Below are 17,661 nucleotides of genomic sequence, written 5' to 3' on the forward strand. Positions count from 1 at the left end.
AAAGTATGCAGCTCACTGATTTGCAGCTCAGTGAGAGGTAGACCTTAGCTTCCAGCCTGAGCCTCTGCTTCCAGTGGGATAGAAACTTAGCTGTCCCAAGTGCTGTTCATCCATTTCATCCCTTGATATGCCAGGCACAACAGGGCCAGCATGAGGAGAAAAGCTGGACAGTGGACTGAGCAATGCCTAGTCTACAGCTTGGTGGTAAGAGCACCCTGCTAAAAGGCAGGAAATGCCAGTTCAAAGTGAAGAAGACCTAGAGCATTGCTCCCTGCTCAAGTGCCCTACCATCTTATCTATTGGCCAAAAAAGTGAGAGGGCCCTTTTCCATCATGTCCACACAGTGAAATAGCATTCCAGTTTGTGCATAAGTTTCAAAACGTAGTTATGCAACCACAAGCACACATTTTGCTTTATGTAGGTACATATAGCAAAATAAGATTTAGCCAGAAGTGCTTTGATAGAAAAAAGTCCAGAACTGTTTGATAGAACCTTCTTAAAATGGGTTCCAGGACTATTTAGTTTCATTTAATGGAAATGTTAGATTACACGGTTACTTTTGTCCTTGGTAATAGGCATCCCGATCAGCCTGACTCATTGACTTCATGGTTTCTGTGCACTAATATATTTTTCATCCCAATAGATGGGAAGAGGGACAACATCACAGTTTCCTTGATCGAAAATAACTCCAGTGAGTGGTGGATCTTGAATCAGGTTGGAAAGAGATCTAAAACACCTAGACCCAGCCTTGAACTCTTTGTATTCAGTGACAAAGTTAGCCCACCCAGTCTTGGATTCCTAGCTGGCTATGGGTAAGCAATAACTTTTTATATAAAACAATAGCCTTGGTTATCAAAACTAACTAGAGGTAAATTTACAATTTTAATGGCTGTGTCCCAGAATATGGGGGCCTGCATTTCTCTTGTAACATTTGAAACTGCCATAAATATCTTGAAGAAAAGCTCCACACTTTAAGATGAAATCAGAACCTAGCACATAGGTACTACAGATGGTATAATGTCCATTGATTTTACTCATTCTACTTTAAAATAGGGCTGTCATTCTTAATTATAAACTGCTGCAAAAATATGAACCCCATCTTTTCTCAGGAAGGGAAGGTATTAGTCTCCTATATCCAAAATTCACATGCAGAAGGTCAGCTTTGGGAACATCCCATGTCATTATCCCTAACCTCATCTCAGTAGAGAATCCTCTACATAATTGAGAAACTACAGATGAGATGAAACAGGGTCAAAGGCAAAGGGAGAACACATATTATCTTCCCCCACAACCCCACAGACAACTGATTATAGTCTGAGGCTTTCCTGCTGAGCTTCTCCATGTTGTAGGACCAATTAAAGAAGAACCTCCACCAGAGGAAGAAGTATTGGCATAACTCCATTGATATCAAAAGAAAAGGCAGGAGACCCTGGGCCTATTAGAGAGGTACAGATGACCTCCAATCTCCTTACCGACCATTATTTCAGGGTGATGTCATTTCTGGGTGGAGAGACCCTCTCCTTTCTGCAGGGAAGCAAACCATCATCCCTTTCTCCTGCTGAGTTGCTGATTTGGCAATTTCCTTTAGGTAATCCCTTGGAAGGATTCCCACAGTAGGTGGGATTTTTGCTCCCCATGACTTTATGGCAGTTTGTACACGTGACGGAGTTTAGTTCTCTCTAAAGTGAAATGGTGGGTTTTTAATTGTGTTGATGAAAAACCTACTGTTTCAAGTTAGAGACTTCCGTCAGGTCACAGTGATGGCCTCCATCGGCTCACCCACCTCCCCCCTCCACCCGCTGATGTGGGCAGGCCCCACCAGGAAAAAAAAAAGCCTTTTTTTCCCCTCAGAGCCTGCCCACCTCTCCCGTGGCTGGGGGCAAGCTGCCAGCAGGCCCCGAGCTGCAGGGGGCCCCAGTCCTTCCGTCCAAGGCAGCAGTGCCCTCCAGGCAGCACCCACCTCCTAGCAGCTCACCTGGGTGATCCCGGGAGCTTTTTCCAGCAAGGAGGGAAGGACCAGGGGACGCCGCAGCTCAGGGACTATTTGGCTCGTCAGCACTGTGTCCCCTGGCCATGGGAGATGTGGGCAGGCTCCAGAACCAAAAAAAAAAAGGATCAGGCCCTCTCCACTTTTTTCTGTTTTTTTTCTCAGTGGAACCTGCCTGTACAAGGTGCTGCCAGGTCGCACAGCCCCTGAGCTGTAGGGGAGCATGGCCCTTCCCTCCTCAGTGGTGGCACCCCCCAGGATTGCCTGGGCAGGGTGTTAGCGGGCAGGTGCCACCTGTGGGGTGCCGCCCCCATGGAGGGAAGGTCTGGGGTTCCCTGCAGCTTGAGCCATTAGCAGCTCACCTCCCCTTCCCCACTTCCCCCCTCCCAGCTGCAGGAGAGGCAAGTAGGGTCCAGCACTTCGTGCACCATCCTCACTGCCTTCCTGCTACATGAGACTCCCAGGAATGGCTGGCTTGCCCCTGGGGCAGTGTGGCAAGGTGGCAGGAGGGCAGCTGGCTGTGCTGGTGACCAGAGAAGGTGGTGGGGATGGTGCACAGGGTGCTGGAAGGTCACCAAGCCCGAGCTTTCCTGAGCACATCTAGGCTTCCAGCACCACATGCATTGTTTCAATTTGTTAAGCAGTAAACTAAAATACATGGGATGTGTTTTACTTTGCTATATAACAAGGTAATATAAAGTAAATATGCTACCACAAGTGTACAGCGTGATGAAAGTAAAATGAAATAAACCACCGCAGGTGTAAACAGTGATGCCATTAAAGCGATGCAAAAGGGCAGTTAAGCCACTTTAAAGGCCAATTTTGTCACATGTAAAAGCGCCCTATATGCATATCAATTTAAAGGTTTCTGAGAAATTCTGAGAAAGTTCCATAGACCACTTACTTTTGCAACACACTCTGTTTTTAGTTTGCTGGAGTTTCTAATATGTATTTCATCCAACTCACACAAGCTTTACTTCTAGTCAAGTTTCATAAAATCTGTCAATATCTTTGTTTTCTCTTTGGAGTTACCTCTAGATTAGAAAGCAGAATTGACCATTTTCATCTCTTGCTTTGCAGCATCATGGGACTTTATGCCTCAGTTGTCCTGGTGATTGGAAAGTTTGTCCGTGAGTTCTTCAGTGGGATCTCTCACTCCATCATGTTTGAGGAGCTCCCAAATGTGGATCGTATCTTGAAGTTGTGTACTGACATTTTCTTAGTACGAGAGACTGGGGAACTGGAACTAGAGGAAGACCTATATGCCAAATTAATATTCCTCTACCGCTCACCAGAGACTATGATCAAATGGACTAGGGAAAAAACTAATTGATCTCTGGCATTTTACTACGAATCAAGTTGACTTCATCTGAATTTAAACACAAAAGCACAATATTCTCATAAGAGCTAATTCTTTTCTAGTTAGGTAGCAGTGATTTTTCACTGATGGAATCCTGGAAGCTACATCTTGAGGAATCCGTGCTGCCTTTCAAATTAAGGATAAATGGTGAAGAAGGTGTTTAATTTTGTTTTTTTACAATGCCACTCCTATAATCTGAGGACCTTGCTTTGTAATTTAATCAAAAAACGTTTTGCATCCATGTCTGGTTAAGTAAGACTTCTAGACATCAATTTGTACCTGTAAAGAACAAGGAGTGACCCTGCAGATGACATTACTGTACCTTCTTCACATGTTCAGGAGTGATATAGTTTGGATTGTGCAATATGCTGTTATATGTCACTGACTTCCAAGCCACAGTAATGGGAATCTGACTAGCCTTCAGGACACCCGAGATAAAATGCCAGAGTGGAAGCCGAAGAAAATCTAGCCATGCCCATTTATAAAAAAGCTGAGGTTTCAAAGACTCTGCAGACAAGCCTTTGTCAGCAAAAAGAAAACAAAGTGACAATTTCTTTAACTGCCTTATTTTATTTGTACAGTCACAGGAGACATCTCCATGAAACATCAATGACTTTTCTCAGGAAAAAAAATCAACGTTTAACTAATGGCTAAATCAATTATGATGAAAAATTGGGATGTTCTGAAGGGCCACCCTCTCAAAAATGACTGCTTTCCATTAGAGAGGAAAAGAAAAGCCAGTCAAAAGACATAAGAATATGTTTTGTTTCTTATAACCCTTTGAAGACTGAATAGTCTGTGCTTCTCTCTTCTCTCCACAACATGCATTTTCCCATTTCAATGATTCAAGGCAACAGTTTTGCTGTTATCTGATATTTTCCTTCCAGTGTTTCAGGTATACAAAAAATGTTTACATATTCCAACTCACATTTTTACATCCGAGACGGGTTTTTTAAGTTCCCAAATGTAGAAGTACATATGAGCTTGAAAAAATGGCCTTTTCTTAAAATTATTATTATTGATGACACAAATGGTTTGTTAGAGAACATTGTAGCATGAAAATTTATGATTGTAATGTAGGTTTCATTCCATGTTAAAAAAATGCAATTTCTGAGGGGAAAAACCTCACTGAGGGAGTAAGGTATGTTAAAAGGTTATACTGTGTAGTTTTGACTCAGTAATGACTTAAAATAAAGCACATGTTGCAAAGTCATTTTAGAAGTATTTTTTCCTCTGCCTTTTTACAGGAAATGGGAAAAGTTTTATATGGTTCAAAGTTATACACAAGAGTTAAAGGAATACCAGTGAAAAACGTGAAGATCACATCATAGTAGTTAACTGCTATTGATTATATGAATGATATAGTCAGTCAGAATGCAAATAATACAAGACAGGCTTCCAGGAGATGGAGAAATTGTAGCTGTGCTGCCACATTTTCCTGCAGAGCTTTATGAAAACAACCCAGGTGAAAATGAATGAAACATAGTGCTTGCATGAAAATGTTGTCAGGTCCATTCTTTCCTGCAGAACTATCACACTAGACACTATGAAGTGCAAAACGAAATAAAATTGCTTCATCGCACTATAACGATAAAAGCAGGAGCTGAAACTCATTGGAAGGCAGTTCAATTTCTTACAAGTCACAACAGAAAAATATCTATTTCTATAGATAGGCAATCTTCTAGCACCATCAGCCATTCCTCTAGGGACAGAAGACTGTTTCTCGCTTGGACAAAGGTCATCGTGTGAATCTATGAAGGAGGGAAAAAACATCCTGTGCATGTGCTGGTTTGGCATAACAGGGATGATAATCTAACTTTTATAATAGTGCTATCTTTAAGAGTGTTCACATGTTCTAAGACAAAGAACAGTGGAGGGGAACAATGGGAATGACATATTATGTTTCTATAGTGTACCTGCTGGTAAGGCTGTTCTTGACGTTACTGGCCCCTATTCCTTCTCATTGACTAGAACGTTCTTCCTAGTGAAACTTTTTTTTTCTCTTTTTTTTTTTCAGAATGAGCTGTCTAGCTCTTTGAACTTTCAAATAATTTGCTGCTTTAAAAAAAATGGACAAAATCTTTCCAAATAAAGTGTTTTTTTCATTAACCTGTTCTTCTGTCATGACCTCTGCAGCCCAGACTCAGCATGCATGCTAGGGCAGCTGTAATGCTAGGGCAACTGTTGTGTTGTTTTGGCCTTATGTGAAAGAAACAGGCCCTGACAACAGAGGCCAGAAAAACTACAAGCCCAATTTTGAGGTGCTGTAGTTTTTGCAGAGTGGTGGGCATTGTCAGGATCAAGCCATGCGCTAGCCCCTGCTGTCATGAATCACATTTGGTTCTGGTCAGCATGCTTTGACCTGTACTGATGACAAGGCTCTTACCTTGACAGAATATGTTTAAATGTAGGATCGCATCAGTGACTGAGCTGAATGGAAGAGATATGTCTGCCTGATCAGAAGGCGTATAAGATCCAATTGCTTCTTATTCTATGCTCTCTGGCCCCCTCTTATGTGTTTTGGTCATTACAGGAAACTTAGGTTTGAAGCAAGTATGGTCCTAGGTAAGACTAACAAGAACCCAACTGAGAATGGCAGAAGTTATATCATATAACTGTCACTGCTTGCAATTTTCCTGTAGGACTCAAGTTTTTATTAATTTATAAGCACCTGCTTTCATTGCTCAGTGTCAGGAATCATGCTTTTTATGTGAAAATGTTATAAAAAGAGCTTCCAAAATATTGCACTTCTTATGACTGAAATATTTTGATGCGCTCCAGACCTGCTCTTGTAGAACATTTGGACTAAAATGAGGCTTTTGGGAAGACAGCAAGCCTCATAAGTCTGTATAATGATAACAGTTATCAAGTCATATGCAGACACGTTTACATGAGACACTTAACTGCCCATTAGCATAGTTTACTGCGAAGTAAGCGTGTGCATCTAAATGTATACCTGGTTCCTATACAGTAAACCTCCCTAAGCCTGAGTAAATTTGCTACCTGTAAATGCAAGTAGAAAAGTTACTTCAGATTAGTAACGGCACAGTAGCACTTGTGTAGACACCTGAATGGGAGTAAAAATCTGCTCCCAGCCAGCTATCCACAAGGGGTCGGAGATAGGTTCCTGTCCTTGGGAGCCGCCTGCTGCCAAGACAGCTTCCACCACAGGAACCCAGGTAGGGACTGTGTCTCCCTGCCCTGGCAACAGGGAGCTCCAAACCCCCTGCTCTGAGATAGTGATCAGAGAGCAAGGGCTGGGAGATAAGGATTCTTATCTCCCAGCCCCCACTCTGCCATTGTAATCACAGAGCTTGAGGCTGGGAGACCCTTATCTCCCAGCACAGACTTCATGACCATGGGGCCAGTGCTGGGAGATAAAGATCTCCTAGCACCAGCCCACAAGTCATAGAGCAAGTGCTGGGAGATAAGGGTCTCCCAGCACCGGCGCCATGGTCATGGAGCTGGCACTGGGAGCTCCCTGCTGGTGGGGGCAGGGGAGCCTGATCCTCACTTAGCCCTGTGAGTGCAGAGGTGGGGAGGGGCAGACTGAGGAACTTGTCCCCCCTTCACCCCCAGCTTTGGACTTATGGAGCTGGGAGGGAAACAAGCCCCTGAGCCTGTTCCCCCTGCCTCCCAGCTCCGAGCTCGTAGATCTGAGCACGGAACAAGCTGCGCAGCCTCTGCCTGGCATGCAAGGTGAGAGGTGGGAACTGTCCTGGTCAGGGACAGGTCCCAGCCCCATGCCCTGATTGGGTGATCGAGGCACGGGGCTTGGAAAGATCTGCAGGGGTGGGGTAGGTCCCAGCCACTGCCCTGGTCCACTGGTGGGACAACTAGCAGTGAGCTAGAGTAGCTTACACCAGAGTAAACTTTGGCCAGATCAAATGTATGTGTAGACACGCCCTGCATGTTTCATGTCTTTGAAGGAAAAAAAGCTATGGAAAACTGAACGGTGCTAAGAAGTCAGGTTGGGTTTGTTTGAATTCTAAAACAAAAGATAGGTTGGTGAGTTATTATTGTGGGCATCACCAGTATGTTCATATTGTTTTGCTTAATTTTATTTAGAGGGAGAGAAAAAATATTTTGTAACCATTGAAGGAGGGATGATCCCACTTCTTGTTGCCTCCCCAAGTTTACTATTTCTCTTTTCAAAAACTCTTCTCTAATCACTATTCTCTGCCATCCCTTAATGAAGCTCAGAGGTGCAACAGTGGCTCTTGCTCCAGGATTTGAGGAAACAGCTTTAATTATTTCAAAACACATTTGTTTCTTTTGATGTCTTCTACACGATGTGCAACAAATACAATGAAAGGAAAAGGCAAGAACTCATGCCAGGAAATTAATGTTGTATTACAGGAAAAGACCACATGGACAGGACTTCTGCTTCGGCACTTTATCCCTTGATCTGCTCTTTCAGTAACAAAATTCTGGTGCTCTGGTACCTAACACTCATTTCCTTTGAGGACTTGTCCTGAGTAATTTATTCCCTAGACTTACTGCCCTCTGAATGAAAACCCTGTTATAGCTGAATTAGCCTTATTTTCATGTGCAGATGAATGCCTTCTATTTTAAAACCTTGTATTCTTAGTTTCTCATTCTATCCCTTCAAACCACTTCTTTCAGTTGACAACACAGGCCAGAGCCTGGATTCCTCTGTGGCTACTTTGGACTGTACTGGTTGCAAAAGGTAACCATCAGCCATGAGAGAGCACTTGACATTCCCACAATGTAGAAGCAGCTCAGGCTGCTTCCCAAGTTAATGCACTAGCCTGATCCCACCAGTTTTTCCTAACTAGACCCAAGCTGTCTCTAGGTCCTTGTGTCTGCCTCTTTAGCTGGACCTCACCTGTTATCTTCAGCCTTTCTTAGTAACAAGTATTTATGTATAGACTGAGGCATCTTTGTTGCCAGAAGGTATTTGTTCTATATGGAGATGATTTTCCTCCTTAAGCATGGCCCACACTAAAGGCCTTTTTTCGAGATAGAGTTACTCCAGACATGAGCGTGGTCTTGCTCATTCATCAGTGGTATCCTTGTAAAACATGAATGGGCTGCACCACTGGCACTGGATGGCCACTCTGGTATGGTCTCAGTGGAAGGGCAAAAGTGAAGGGACTCCACAGACTCATATCCACAAAAGGACTTTGGTGCTCAAACCTGGTACACTGCCCTGCTTCATTGTGGCTCTCCCTACAATTTAACAAGAGAGTTTGATGCTTAAGAATGCGATCCACTGAGGCCAGTATACTGTGTGGGAAGCCATCATGAAGTGCTAGGGACAGAGGTGTAACACCATCTCAGGAAGGAGGCACCAGAGGCAAAACAGCTCATTTTGTAGCTTTAACTCAGAGGCTGAACTAACCTCTCACCTACACAATCTCATTCTACATCTAGTCTGAACCACATTAGTTAGCCAATTGCCTATTACTGTCTGTAGTACCTATTCTGTGATTAAAACAGGACCTAAGGGAACACAGTTGTGTCTGGCATCTTCATCACCACTCAGATTAACTCAGTTTCTGTTTAAAAAGTTAAACAATGCATGAATCCAGTATCAATTGCTTGGGCTCTTATTCTCTTGTTCTCCATGTGCATCCCATTCCTTTGACTGCCTGCACACTGACCTGGTTCCAAATTAGCTTTTTGAATTAGACATGTATAGCACAGCGCAAAGAGATACAAAAACTAATAAAAGATATCAGATTTACCCAAAGAACCTTGTCTGCCTGTGTCCTTAAACCAACACGGCTACAACCTATACCCATGAAAAATGAAGCTTACATTTTTACCTTTACTCAAAAGCCAATTTAGTGAATATATGTAACAGAATAGGTTTCTCTTCCCTGTGTCTATGCTGCTTGGCTAATTCATTAGGATCCTCTTGTCTTCTCTTGTACAGCAGTTCTCTTAGATGCAGTGGCAGGATAACTGTTAGCAATCGCTCATTTTCTTGTGATGGCCATATTCCTTTGCATTTAAAATAATTGGGCAGTGCTCCGATGCATGCTAATTAGCATGTGTCAGAGCAGACTCAATCAAATCTGCTACAAGTCTGCTGGAGTCTGCTAATTTCAAGCACCAGCAGCCTCCGCATCACGTGATTCAGCGTCCCCACATTCCAAAATGTTGGTGGGGCGCTTGTTGAATGAGGTTTAGTTAAAAGCGCCCCCTGCCACTATTTTGAAGTGAGGGATGCTGATACATGTGACACTGCGGGTACTTTCACTAGAGCAGTTCTTGGAGCTTCTCTAATTAAAGTGCTCCCCCTTCCACCTCAGAGCATGTATATAGATGCCATTAAATCTAATTGACTTTTCAATGGCTTCTGCTCTGCATCCTTTCAGGAGACAGCTCCCTGGGTGCCAGGGGATTCAAGAGGGGGGAAAAAAAGAAGTCTGACATTCTGCCAGTAAATGGGGTGTAGGATTTTTCCCCCTCAAAGTTTATCTTTTAAAAATATAGTTTATCGTATTTGCAATAAGTGACTTACTTTTGTTTTTGCCTTCAGCTTTGCATCCAGAAACATAGCAAAAAACTCCCCACAACTGCCAATAAAATGTTAGTAGAAAAGTGGCTTCTGATTGTATCCATTCCATACCACATTTCCTAGTGATTCAGTTAACTGTTTTTGCATCATCTGATACCCTGAGCATTGATTATAAATTTTTTTTAATGGCTACTGATTTTGCATGTCCAACTGGAGACATGTTTGACCTATTTTTCAGAAGTGCTGAGCACCTGCGACTGAAATCACAATTAATTGCAACTGTAATAAATCAGTGCTTTTGAAAATCAGATTGTAGGTACCACAAATTGGCTTCTCAGGATTAGAGCCACTATTGAGAAGTTGCCCTAAGCACTTAATTTAGGAAATAAGTCAGCAAAGGTGCATGTTGCCAGTCATACCAAGTGTCAATCACTTAAGCTGCTGATGCCATTTTGAGTAAGAGTAACATTACATGACTTTATTTTAAGTAATCCTTTAGAATGTGAGCCCATCTTTATTTAGCCTGAACCTCTGAGTGACTTTTTACTTAATGACTAACCCAGCAGGTTACTGCTGTTAGTAGAAGACATCTAACTGCAACTGTCATACTACAGGATATACAAATGTACCAAATGAAAGGGCAAATCAGCTATGGAGAGCACGAGTTTAACCAAATTCAATTTCACTTTTTAATTTCTGAAAAATACTGCCTCTGCTCAACGGCATAATTGAAATAAAGAGGCAAAGTTTCAATAAGCTGAAGATCTTTCTAGGAGCAAACTTAGAACACCCTTGGTCCCAACAGAAAACTCACATTGAAGCAAGTCTGAAACACTAGCCCTAAATTAGTTATGTTTCTCCATTCAGACTTTAAAAAAATAATCTCTGACTTAGGCAGTGGTTGTCTGACGCGTGTATCTGATTTTGAATTAAATGAGCCATGTTTCCTGTATTAGAGCTGTTTGTCAGTTAGTACGGTTCCTATAGTAGTTGTTATGTTTTTCTCTATAGCTCTGTCCTAGCATGTCCTAGCACGTAATGGGGGCCAGGATCCAGTTGTAGCACATTTCTGCAGTTCAAACTCAGATGTGTCTGTGTATATATATGTATATATGTAGTGCTACAGATGGATAATTAATGTGTGTGTGTGTGTGCGTGCGTGCGTGTGTACACACATGCACACAGTAGCTTTGCTATCAGGGGATCAATCCTTGTGTAGCAGGCTCACCTTTCAGAGCTTGGGTGAGGCCTGGGCTTGAGATCCTGCTGTTTTGATTGGTGGAGCTCATCCACCAATCAGGAGGCAGCAGGAGAAATAAAGTCATGCCCCTTTCCTGAGGGGAGAGGGAGAAGAGCTCACCTGGACCTGACTGAAGGCTGTAAGGTGCGAGGTGCGGAAGACTTCAGGGGCAGAGCCCTGGAGCGTATAAAAGGAGCTGCGTGCCCAGCACAGGGCTGGGGGGCAGATGCAGCGAGGGACTCAAGAAGAGCAGAGCCAAGAAAAGCTGGGGAGCTCTCTCCCAGCAGGCAGTAGGCCCAATGCTCCTGAAGCTGGCACTGGAGGAGCAGCCTTGGGAGCGGTGTGAGACCACTTGGGCTGTTGACGGCACACAGGAACGGTGTGCAGAGAGCCAGCCCTGAGAGCGGTGTGAGACTCCTGGGGCCCATCACGGTGCACAGTTCGGTGCACGGAGCCCAGATTTTGGGAGCCAGCGTGAGCCTGCAACCCCAGCAGGGCCTTGGGGGCCTCAGTGAAGTGACTCAGGCCCCATCTCCCAGCAAGCGGCCAGGTCCCACAGTGTGCAGGGCAGTGCACGGGCCCGAGCCTTGGGAGCCAGGGAGCCACAGAGACTGCTTGGGTTAGCCATCCAGCATGAGGATGGCTGGCCAGATCCTGAAGGGCCCGGCTTGTGCTAAGAGAGCCCTCAGTGCCAAGCCAGGGCACGGGAAATGGTAGTGCTGTGTGTGAGGCCCAGCACCCAGGAGCCAGCAGCAGTGGTGCAGCAGCTGAGAGGAGCTGAGCCCTCGGTGCCCAGAGTGGGACACAGGCTGCAGAGGAGCCCAGAGGCGCAGGAGAGGCCTGGAGAGGCGTTGCGGCAGAGGAGACCCCATCAAGCTGTGCCCTGACCACCGCCACCTGAGGGAGCGTGAGTCATCGGGCCCTTGGGGCCAGCGGGAAAGATCTTCGGGGTGGGCAAACCCAGAGAAGGGGCTGGGTGAGCAGCCCCCGCCTAGTCAAGGCCCTAAGGGGGGTGGGCCCTGGTGCTTCCTGGACACCACCCAAGGGACCTCATTGGAAGGAGGACTATCTCTTGCCATGGGTCAGGGACTATATGAAGGAATAGATGTTATTAAGATTGTTCATGTTTGCACCTTATATTGTGTAATTGAAATGTTGTATTGTGATTTAGGTTGGTGTTCTCTGTGTAAATATATGATATTTAGTTTTATGTTTATGTATATTATAACTTAATACGTTGTACATAGTTAAGAACTTTGGGCTTGGGTTAACTCTTTAGAGGAAAGAGGGATCTGCTTGAAATTCTGGCATCCCTGTCACAGCACCCCCTCCTGCCTACCCATCCCATTCAATTTAGAATAGGGCACACCCTTGGGTGTACCCAGGTTACACATGCATTAATAGTAAAGTTATAAAAGACACCCGGGAAAGTCTGTTTGCTTGAATGACAAGCTATTTTGTTCTGCTTTCAAAGCTGTTTTAAGTGTCAAATTCTCCATTTACACTGCCCTGCTGAATTGTTAATTCCAGAAAGGGGCAGGAGAGGGTGGAGTTCTAGAGAGTGACACACTTTTGTTCTGTTTGGGACCACATCGTTTGTAATCAAACTGATTCTCTTCTCATGCCACTGCAAGTAAAGAGCACCCCACTACCACCAAGTGGTGATAGAAGTAGTGGCACCTTTAGTTGGCATCTGTCTGTCTCACAAAACAATACAATTACACTGAGTGAGACGTCAGCTTTCTGAACATAGTCATTGCTTGAACATAAAGTGAAACTGGAATGACCTTTCCATGGTATAAAAGCCTGGGCAGTGTATAGGGAGACACTGAGCTGCCCACACACCAGTGTCCCCCTCTCAGCTTTGCTTGTTTCATCCAAAGGAAAGGCAGGTGCCAGTACATTTGGAACCAGTTTGGCTGTAGGAGCTACTGGAGCAAAGGAGATCATCTATTTGTCTGTCTATTGGTGCTTCACACCTAGACTGGCTGCCAACCAGGGATAAAGACCCCAGTCTACTCTATCATGGGGTGGACTTCAGTTCACAGGTACACTTAAATACATAAGTCCTATATATAAAGTATATTGAGACTACAGTAGATGTAGGTAGGTATGGCTAAATATATAAATATGCATATACTTTTCCTATATTTTAGGTGGAAGCTGTCATTAAAACTTTATATTAGCCATTTTATAGTGTAATGAACCGTGTGTGTGTGTGTAAAGAACTTTCTGCCAGCCTCTTTTTTTATAGTACTGTGTGATACTTTATATTGCCAAACAGCACATAAGAATGTTTTACAATTCAATTAGGAGTCCCTGAAAACCTTTTTTAAGTGCTAAAACAGACAAATACATGAACTTTTCTCAGTTACTAAAGGCCAATTTATTTCAAATTGCATTCGCTGCAAATAAGGGTTGATTGGTCCCATATAATTTGAAAGTATTCAATTGTATAGCAACATACAAGACCCAAAAAACACACATGCTTTTAGGTGTATACGTCCTGCTGCAAGTGAATATGCCAAACACTCTGATTCTCAACATAATTCTTTAAAATGAGGTAACATCAGTATAAAGCTAGTGAGAGAAGGGAATGAGGGACCTGAAGGGAGACAGGATACCTACTCTGACCAGGCCTCCCCTACAACACTCCCAAACAATTGGACCACAGGAACAACCTTTATTTTATTGTTAGGTTTGGGTCACTTCCTCTGGACCTAGACAAGAGGATCGAATGCTGAAAGGCTTGAGTGCAGAGAGGAAGGTGGCTTCATATGCTGGAATTGCAGGAAATCAACTACACAGGACTGTTGTGTCATAGAAGTGTTTAGCTAATATCACATTGTCCAAGTCCCTGCTTGAATATTATGGTTCACTAATGTGCTTGGAGGCAGCATGTACGTAACAAGGAACACAGGTGCTCACTGAATAGATATGTACATTGATAGTATAGGTATGAATGAACAGGGGCAAGTGGGTTTTTGTTCTGTTTCAACTGCTAGCATAGCCCTTGCTTAAGAGACCTACCCTGTGGTAAGGAGACCGAGAGAGTGGGTGAGCTGTTTAAGGCTCTATACCTTTAAAAAAAAAATTGGGTTTGGTTTTTTCCTTCTGTGAAAAAATACGTTTGGAATTTTCAAAGGAGCTTCAGGGAAGCAAGCAGCCAATTCCCACTGAACTGCCTAATCAAATAGTTAAAATAGCGATTTCCGATCTGGATAATCTTATCCAGTCACCTTCTGGAGTAATTGGAACAATGGCCACAAAGTGACGGAGAGCAGATTTAGACTGGACATCGGAAAGAACTTCTTCACGGTATGGGTTGCCACAATCTGGAATGGGCTTCCAAGGGAGGTGGTGCTCTCCCCTACCCTGGGGGTCTTCAAGGGGAGACTGGACAAGCACCAGCTGGGGTTGTCTGACCACAGTGCTCTTTCTAAGAAGAAGGACATGTGGTTTAAGATGGATATTTTGCACAGCTGGAAAAAGGCAACAAGAAAGGCTTTTAAAATTACATAAAAATAGTAGAATTTGAGTTATGGTTTCAGCTGCTTAGCAGCTGTCAGGTATTGGGAGGAGTGACAGGCAAAACTGACTGCAGTTTTTTAAGGTGACATTCTTACTGAAATGCATTTCTGTCATAAGGTTTTGTAAATTCAGTTAATTTACCGGCAGATTGAGGTTTTTGTTTCCATTTTGCAGACATGGAGGTTCAGTGGTTTATAATAGGCACAGGGTGTAAAAAGTGAAGGGAGACACCTAGGACCACAGAAAGAGAAAATAAAAATGAATTGAAGAAAATTAAGAATTTAGACATGTCTAGAAAAATTTCTGCTGTGCTATTTCAACAACATAGGAGATCATTTTAAATAAGTTTTGAGAACTGCCTGTCAAGAATGAGCAAACTAAATACACTTAAAGTCAGTAAGTCAGTCAAACAAGCTCATTGGCTATCAGGTGGACTCCAAATGCTTCTGTTTTTTCTTTCATATCCTTATGGAAACCTCTAAGGTGAAAAGCAAAAGGTGAAAGTTAGGCACTGACTTTTTAATATCACCTTTCACTTGGCTTTAAGACTCATGCAGAGAAGCGGCCTTGCACTATTCACAGCTGAGGAAGTTGATTAGTCTATGTCACAAAAGTTATTTTAATTAGATTGGATACAATTGCAACTACACCTCTTAAAAGTAACATGGAAACATTTTAAATTCAGTGGTCCCAGTTACAGGGAGACTTGGCAACTGTAAACAGCAATAGGCACAAGGACACACAAATTAGGTGACTGACTGCCATTTACAGTTCCCTACAGTCAAAAATGTCTCTCGATGTTATTGTGTTATCCTTGTTATTCCAAAATATGTTCTTTGCAGTGCTGTGCTTAACTAGTATTTAGACCATGATGTTGATTCAAAATGTGTTCTTAGTTCTTTGTTGATGAAGTAATGTTTCTCGTGCTTGTTTTATTTGAGGCAGGCTCCCACAGCTATGTCCATGCAGCTAAACATTTATGTATCTTCTACTACTACTCCCAGCTAAAAAAATGGTGTTGGTGTTGTTGGTTGGGATCCAAATTATTGGAGCCTAATTGCCTCCACATACCCCTGCTCTTCTAACATCTGGTGCACTTCATTGACAATATGATTAAATAATGATTTTCAGCAGGAGACATGGTGGCCAGTAATAGAACAGCACTGGAGCTCAAGAACACATTTTGCTTTACTTCTCTGTTTTCTGCAGGTTCCTAATTTCTGCAAACCAGATACTTGGATTAGAGCCAAAAGATGGGAAGTGTTGAGAGTTGAATAGTAGTTCAAAGCAAGTTTTATTGTGAAAGCCCATTCTCTATTACTACATCAGATTTTAAGGGATTGTTGGAGCAATGAAATCTACACCAAATGGTACACACTTTACAACAGTTGGAAGGGTACAGAAAATGATGTAGCAAAACTGAACATAGTATAAAAACTCTAGGATTATCCCCCTGTTTGGCAGTTCTGAGTATTAACAAAAACCAAGTGACACAAGGTGTCGTCCTAATAGCATTTGGCAGTATCACTACTTGTAACTAGTTTTTCCATTTCCAGTTTGGAGTTCATTAGAATCTAAAGAAGCAATGTGGGGGTTGGGATGGTTTAGGTAGTACAGTAGTGACTTTGTTACAGTTCAATAATCCCAAGTTTTCCTGGACAGTCCCAAATTTCTCTGGTATGTTTCAGTGCCCTCCAAGGAGTTACTGAAGCAGAACTTCTGTCCATAAATTGAAAAGTTGGTCCCAGATTGATGGAGAACAGGTTCTGTTTAGATATTGAGGATGCAGTACAATGCTACATGGTGCCACATAAATGTGCTATAGTGCTTCTGGTTTGAGAGGTATCCTATGGCTACATAACTTTGAGTCTGATGATAGGTAGTCACATGCTTTTGTGGTTAACTGTGCCTCTAAGCAGCCCTAATTTGTGCAGGTACAGAGTTGCATGAACACAGCTATACCAGTCACTTATTACCAGCTAGTTACTATCCTGCAGTGTCACACTGAAGTGGTTACATTAAGCCAAGGCAAGGGACAGAAATTATGTATAAACCGCTTTAAGTGATCAGAAACTGATTTAAGCCTGTAACAGGACAGAAGTTAAGTATACATAAACCACTTTCAAAGTGGCCAAAATTAGTTTAAGATAAACTTGGTTGGATGCAGTATCAAACTTAACTGATTTAGGTCGCACTGGTTTATGGAACTTCTGTCCTAGATCCCTTCCCAATTCAGGTTAACTCAGTCCCCCAGCATCCCAGGATGCTTTGCAGCCCTGGGCTGTGGTATCTGCTCTAGTGGAGCAGGGACTACTCCACCCCTCTGCTCCATAGCCTGCTTCCTGCTTGTGTCCCTCAGCCCCTGGTGGGGGCAGGGGAACAACCCCCCAGACACCCCTAGCCAGGATAACATGCAGGGGGAGGGAAAGCCCCCATGGTGAGGGCTTTTTGCCCCTCTGCAGCCCTTCCCCTGCAGGAGGCAGCCCGGGGAGCTAAGAGGATTCCCTACCTCCCCTTCCCCTGTGCAGCTGCCACAGAAGGGAGTGGGGAAGAGTTCCCAAGGCCCTGGAGCGTGGGCACTGGGGAGTTTCCTCTACCCTGGCCTGGGGCCGCCTAGCTGGGTGCAGCCCTGGGGAGCTGAAGGGAATTCCCCCCCTCTCCCTTCCCAGCTGCTGGTTGTTTCAGCCAGTGCTACAGGAGGGAGGGAGACGGAGTCCTCCAGGCTGGGAGCCTGCCCCTGCAGCCCAGTATGGGGGCACTGGGGAGCCCCTTCCTTGGAGGGCTTCCCCCTCACCCAGCCCAGGGTTCCCCAGCCCAAAGCAGCCCCAGGGAGCTGAGGGGAATACTTCCCCTCCTGAACCCCACGGCTGCTTGCCTTAGCCACCGTGAGTCTCAGGGATAGCTTGGGGCAGCCTCAGGGAGTGGAGGGAAATTGTCCTGCTCCTCCACAGCTGCAGGAGAGGGCAGGCACCTGGCTTGGAGGACTTCTCATTCTCTCCTATGGCAGCAGCTGAAGCACTCATCAACTGGGAAGGGGAAAGCGGGGAGTTCCC

General features: G+C 44.0%; 1 protein-coding gene across 3 annotated transcripts in view; it reads left to right on the forward strand.

The window, feature by feature from the left end:
* The window catches only part of PIEZO2 (piezo type mechanosensitive ion channel component 2), a 503,985-nt gene extending 499,425 nt beyond the window's left edge, over nucleotides 1-4,560 (forward strand). For all 3 annotated transcript variants that reach the window (XM_090039669.1, XM_090039670.1, XM_090039671.1), the window contains 2 exons: nucleotides 644-812; nucleotides 3,068-4,560. In XM_090039669.1, the coding sequence (XP_089895795.1) occupies nucleotides 644-812; nucleotides 3,068-3,320 (422 nt within the window). In that variant the 3' untranslated portion in view covers nucleotides 3,321-4,560. The remainder of the gene's footprint in view (nucleotides 1-643; nucleotides 813-3,067) is intronic.
* The last annotated feature ends 13,101 nt before the right edge of the window (nucleotides 4,561-17,661 follow it).

The sequence above is a fragment of the Crocodylus siamensis genome, chromosome 3, assembly GCF_052110815.1.
Source record: "Crocodylus siamensis isolate JL-2025a chromosome 3, ASM5211081v1, whole genome shotgun sequence".
In the NCBI taxonomy this organism is placed as follows: domain Eukaryota; kingdom Metazoa; phylum Chordata; order Crocodylia; family Crocodylidae; genus Crocodylus; species Crocodylus siamensis.